This window comes from Triticum aestivum, chromosome 2D (assembly GCF_018294505.1).
Source record: "Triticum aestivum cultivar Chinese Spring chromosome 2D, IWGSC CS RefSeq v2.1, whole genome shotgun sequence".
Taxonomy (NCBI): domain Eukaryota; kingdom Viridiplantae; phylum Streptophyta; class Magnoliopsida; order Poales; family Poaceae; genus Triticum; species Triticum aestivum.
Window position 1 is genome coordinate 116,568,838 of NC_057799.1, and position 5,687 is coordinate 116,574,524.

General features: G+C 44.3%; 1 protein-coding gene across 1 annotated transcript; it reads left to right on the plus strand.

Annotated features, from left to right (window-relative positions):
* Positions 1-595: 595 nt before the first annotated feature.
* On the plus strand, positions 596-5,051 carry LOC123052035 (signal peptidase complex-like protein DTM1). Its single transcript, XM_044475076.1, has 2 exons — positions 596-1,035; positions 4,674-5,051. Exons 1-2 carry the CDS (start codon positions 782-784, stop codon positions 4,759-4,761), a joined length of 342 nt encoding a protein of 113 aa, XP_044331011.1. The 5' UTR covers positions 596-781; the 3' UTR covers positions 4,762-5,051.
* Positions 5,052-5,687: the final 636 nt, after the last annotated feature.

A 5,687-nucleotide genomic window follows, 5' to 3' on the forward strand; every position in this document is an offset into this window, starting at 1 on the left:
TTCCACTACAAACTACATACGGATATATATAGACATAGTTTAGAGTGTAGATTCACTCATTTTGCTCTGTATGTAGTTCATAGTGGAATCTCTAAAAAGACTTATATTTAGGAACGGAGGGAGTAGAATTTAAGTGGACATGCAACTTCAATTCCTTTTTTCTTCTTCTTATTCTTACATTTTGAAAATCCTGCGAATGATAAGGCCTTTAGTGCATGGGCGGGAGTACCTCGAGTACTGTCAAAAATATCCATTTTATTACTACAATACCCAGTGCGCATTTAGTTGCGCAAAACACGTGAGTAGGTGGCAGTTGTTGATCTAGAATTCACAAAAGTCAGAGCTGAAAATAAATACTACTCCAAACTAGAAGTAGTTGAATTATTCAGAGATCCGAAAAGTATTTTATATTTTATCTTTGAATTTCCGGCAGCCGTGCCGCTCCGCTTTTACTAGTTAGCATCATCATTAACTGATGAGCAGTTGTATCTGGCTGGCTGATCAGGCGAGCCGGGCCCGCATGTCAGCCCAACGGGCCGGTAAACCCACGCCATAAAGAAGGCCTAAGTTCCTGTCGCTAGCCCACACCAGACAGAGGAAGGAGGGCAGCAGAAGCATCATCAGCTGCAGCGCAGCGCAGCCAAAGCAAATTGTACAGAGGAAGCGCGCGGCGGAGGCACACGCGCTTCTCGTGCTGCCCTCGCGTGGGGAGAGGTGGGGTGCTTCGAGAAGGTTCCGAGGAGGGAGAGGGCTGCTGGTGGGGGCCGCGGGCGCCGGAAGCATGTTGGGGAGGGACGAGCTGCTGCGGCGGAGCCTCGTGACGCTGGCGGCGGCCGTGGTGGTGACCGGGGTGGCCACGGCGTCCGTGCGGAAGGCGCTGGCCACCTACGTCTTCGGCATCCTGGCCATCGCCGGCGTGCTGCTCCCGGACTGGGAGTTCTTCGACCGCGACTTCTCCCAGTGGCTCACCCCCATGCCCGCCTCCCGCCGCACGGCCGCCGCCGCCGCCGCCGAGCGCGAGCACGACATTTGGAGGTGAGCTTTCCACCCCCCCCCCCCCCCCCTGTCCCGTGATCTATCTGCCTGAAAATTCGCGGCGAATCGTCCAGCGCCGGAGATCCCCGCGATTTGACGCTCTTGATGCGATTTTTGCTTTATTTGTGGGTAGTTGAGGGGCAGACATCGCCTGTTTCTGGATACGATTTTACGGCCGTCCCGAATTCTGTGGTGAAATTTTGCCGCTGTTTCGTTAGTTCGTGGCGGCCTGGCGGCAGAATTGGGTTTGGGACACACGGTAGAAGAGCGACAAGGCTTGCGCGCTTTTCGTGGCTCAACTTTTGCCACGTAGCTTGCGATTTTGGTATTCCCTCGCATGAAGTTTGAGATATTAGTCCTTGTTTTGGAGCTCTAGTGTCGTATGGCCTCGGATTCGACAAGAAATTGGTGAACAGATTAGTCTTCCGTTACCCTTTTTGAAAATTACTTTTCTGTTATCCTACAGGCGTGGTTTGATGTGTTCTTCATTTGGGTTTGTTTGAAAGAACCAGAGATCGATTGTCTGTTTGGTCTCTCTATAGTTTGAAATTAGAAGTTCATCGATCCAAAACTCACAGCAATTGATGGGTGCAGAGTATACCTTGTGTGATCTAGCGTGAGTGCTCTACAGAAATACTGTAGCCGTATAATCTCGACATCCCAATAGCAACATTGTATCTAGAAAGAAGAACATCCCAACATCAACGCCATTTTTGATGGGGATGCCCGGTCTTAAACTCTTAACTAAATTTAATTGCAAAATTATAGGGTTGCTGTTGGGTGGTCCTGCTGCTTTACTGAGGGAAAGGCTCACTGGCCTATGACTTTGTTCTGCACGGCAGCTGGGGGTTGGTTTGGTTGTGTCTTTGCATGCTCTAGAGGTCCAAAATTGTGTAATGGACTGAGCAAGTATGCGATGGTCCTTGCCACCTTGGTTCTTAGCACAACAATTGGGTTGTTGATGCTTCCGGTACTGGATTAGTGGATCAGATTTATGAACGGGTATCACCTTTCAGGACAATGCATGTGTCCTTTAAATGTGTACCGGTTTGGCAATTATTTTGTCATTGTGCGTGTGAATTCCGGTTTGAACCAGCTATTTGTGACATGGCGACAGGTTGAATCATTTGTTTTGCCACTTTGACACATGATCTCACTTTGAATTGCATTTTAGCATTTGAAGAAGTTCTGAAACGATGGCCCCACCCGTCGTTGTGATGTGGCGCTCTTTACTCGACACATTGCAGGCCAACGTGGACGTGTATTCGGCAAATACGTGTCTGATGCGGCAGATGCTAGCCGATGACGTGGCAAAACGAAGTTTAGATTAGCAGAGACCGGCTGTGGGTACAATAGAATCTTGCGAGGAGCAGAACTGAGATCGACGGAAGGTGGCTGGAAACAAGTTGAAGCCACGAGTTGATGCCCTGCTAGGTCGGACGTAAACCTCCGGTCAGTGTGTGCCACTTCAAGCATATATTTGCAATATGCATATCCTAGTTGGCCTGCGATGTGTCAAGCAGTAAGTATCACGTCACCCGAACGATTGGGGCCATCATGTCAAAACCACTTGAAGAGCTGAAATGTGGTATAAATATGTGCAAAATCTGGTTTAAAATGGCACATAACATCAAATAGAATAAAATGTAGTTCAACCTGCACTATGTTACAAATAATTAGCTTCAAATAGATTTTACTCTCAGCGTATTGTAACATACAAGGTAGAAGAAATCAGTTTTGTCAAGGCCTTAAGGGACAATGGTTTTTTAATTATTATCCTACGAAGGTTTATTTTGTTGTACTTTTCCTAGAGTTGTCCTATTCTATTTTCCTTGGCTGAATTTTCTTTTTCCACAAATGAAATACCAAATAACATGTGAGGAGTACTGTGGTGATGCTGCTAAGCCCTGGGTGAAGGGATGGGCAAGATGACAAAAGTCCTAATTTAGCTAGTAGCATAAAGTAGCACCAACTGTAACTTCAATTAGTCTGACGAGCAGTGACAATCCAAGATGACTCATGTCTTGCCACAATGCCACATATTTCTGTAGTAAGAGTATTTCTCTGAATGAGTACATGCACAAATTCATCGGGTTGCTTGTGTATAGCTTAGTTGATCATTCAAACATGCATGTCCTTGCAGTATTTTAGTGTCGGCATCCAAGGTGAAATGAGGGAATATGGTTTATGCGATGTGTCAGCATCCAAGGATTCTCATTGCGGGTGTTTTAGTTCCGACCCTGACTATAGTCGCTGGACTAGCTCTGCTTTGATGTCTCAATCCTGTTGTCAGCATCTGAAAAGCTAGTTAATAAAATGAGTCACTATTATGCAGTTGTTAGCATAAGTTGGTAGTGGTTCTTGGTTGGTAAACACCAAGCGAATGGTCAAACCTGCCTAAACCTTCAATGCCAACGAGAAACCATTTTCTGTCAATGGAAGAATCCAGAAGCCAAAATATTTTTATGTAGTGTCATGTTGCTGAGAAGAAGCACATGGGCAAATAGCACTTGCAGTAATAATAGACATCTTCTCAACCCTTGGTTTAACAGATTGTGCTTGCGGTAATTTTGTTATTTCAGTTGAACTACTAAGTAGTACATCTATATAGCAGAGAATCTCATAGTGTCTCGATGTTTTTGAAAATATGTGATAGCCTGTCAAGATTTTATGTGATGTGATTTAGCTCGTGAAATTTTGTCTCCTTTCTATCCTACAACTATTTTAGAGGAAACTATGTGATAGCCTTTACTTCATCACTTTATTGTTGAAGTTTGTGCACGGGTTTTTTCAAACTATTTGGCGTAACCTTGATGCAAGTAGGTTGTCGGTCATAATTCCGCAGGTCACTAACTGATTTTCTTTTTTCTGATAAAGAGGTTGTTATGGTCCTGCTAGAAGGAGGGCGCGAGAAGGCCGGCCGGGGGCCTTTTTTTTGCCCACGGCCGGGCAAGAGGGAAGGGATTTCCTTCTTAATTCTTGCTTGATTAGATTGATACATCTCCTCTCTTTATATAGAGAGGTTTACTTGACTCCCAAGCAAGGCTTACTTGACCCGTAAGCAAGCGACCCTTATCTATAATTAACCCTAAGACTAACGGGCTATACTGCCAGCCCAGGCCCATTAGGCCCATTACGTACTCTAACAGAGGTCACCAACTGATATCTGAGAATTTCTAGCCAGTGAGCTGATCGAATAATAAATGGGTAGGAACCAACACTAATAAATGGGTAGGAACTAACAGTGCGCCACCTATTGGAATTGGACATATCATGTAGGTTGCCATATCACATCTTTTTTCACGGGAATCACAGCTACAACTACTAGGTTTCACAGTTTCATTCTAAATTATGAAAATGGAAATTTCCTAGTATGGTATTAGGATATGTGCAGTGTTAAATACTCCCTTGGTAAACAAATATAAGACATTTTAGATCACTGAAGTAGTGACCTAAAATGTCTTATATTTGTTTACAGAGGGAGTACTTCGTTCTTCAGCTGGACTATGGCCTATGGACTATTGTTTACTGTGCTTCCGTAGAAAGAAGTTTGATACGCAGCTAGGAAGTACGAACAAAAACAAGTAGCTCCATCTGAAAATACTGATCTTTTATTTGTTTTGCCTTGTTTCCTGCAGATTTAAGCCGTATCCACTCAGGATGGCCGTGCTCGCGACGATCTACGGGTTTGGACTTTACAAGTGGTGGACGTACGTATCTCACTAACGAGACAGTCCCAGGACCCCCTCCCCTGTCTCATTCTCATGATACGAAAGATTTCGAGAGTAGTACCATCACATCGATCAAATTGCTTTGCGTTGCTTCATGATCAGACAATTAGTACATCGTGGGATCATACAAGAACGTCCGGAGGGGAAATGAACACCCGGCCGCAAGTTCATCTCTGTAGCTAATGGGTTTTTGTAATGTGCAAATGTCATTCTTAGATCAAAAGGAGCACTGTTACTTCGTTTTTCTTCTTGTTGTATATATGCATCGTCTCTGATTGCTGTTGATGTTGTTATGGTCGAGACAGGAGCATGCCATGGTTAGGTGATTTGCATGGTTCTCGTGACTGCGGCCCTTTCTCCATGGAACCGTGTTCGGCGTGCTTGTTTGCTCGCTCCGGCACCTTGGGCGGGGATACACGAAACTAGCCGGGCGGAAATATACCGTTATTATTTTTGATGTTCGTTGTACTGCATGATCGAAAATGAATAGAACGAAAATTTTCTCGCATAAAAAAGGAAGCATACCGACGGCTCTGGATGGTCTACGGATCTAAATGTAAATTTTATTATTTCTTACTAGCAAAAAGGCCCGTGCGTTGCAACGGGAGAAAAGAATTCCACATGCTTTTAATTTAGAAAAATGGTCTATAATCTGAGAATTTGTAGGTACGACCCAAACAAAGATGGTCTTAACCTATAAAAGCGCAGGTTAAGATTCTATAGGTGTTCTATTTCAACACGGCTTGCATGTAAATTTAATCCGTACAAAGAAACAGGCAAATGATCATGCATTTATTCATGTCATGTTCGGAATGAGGTGTTGTTACGTGCGAGTAACAAAAAACGACAAAAACAAATGATGACATATTAGCACACTGCGGAGACACATGTGCATCAATGGCAGTTTTCAGTTTAAGAATC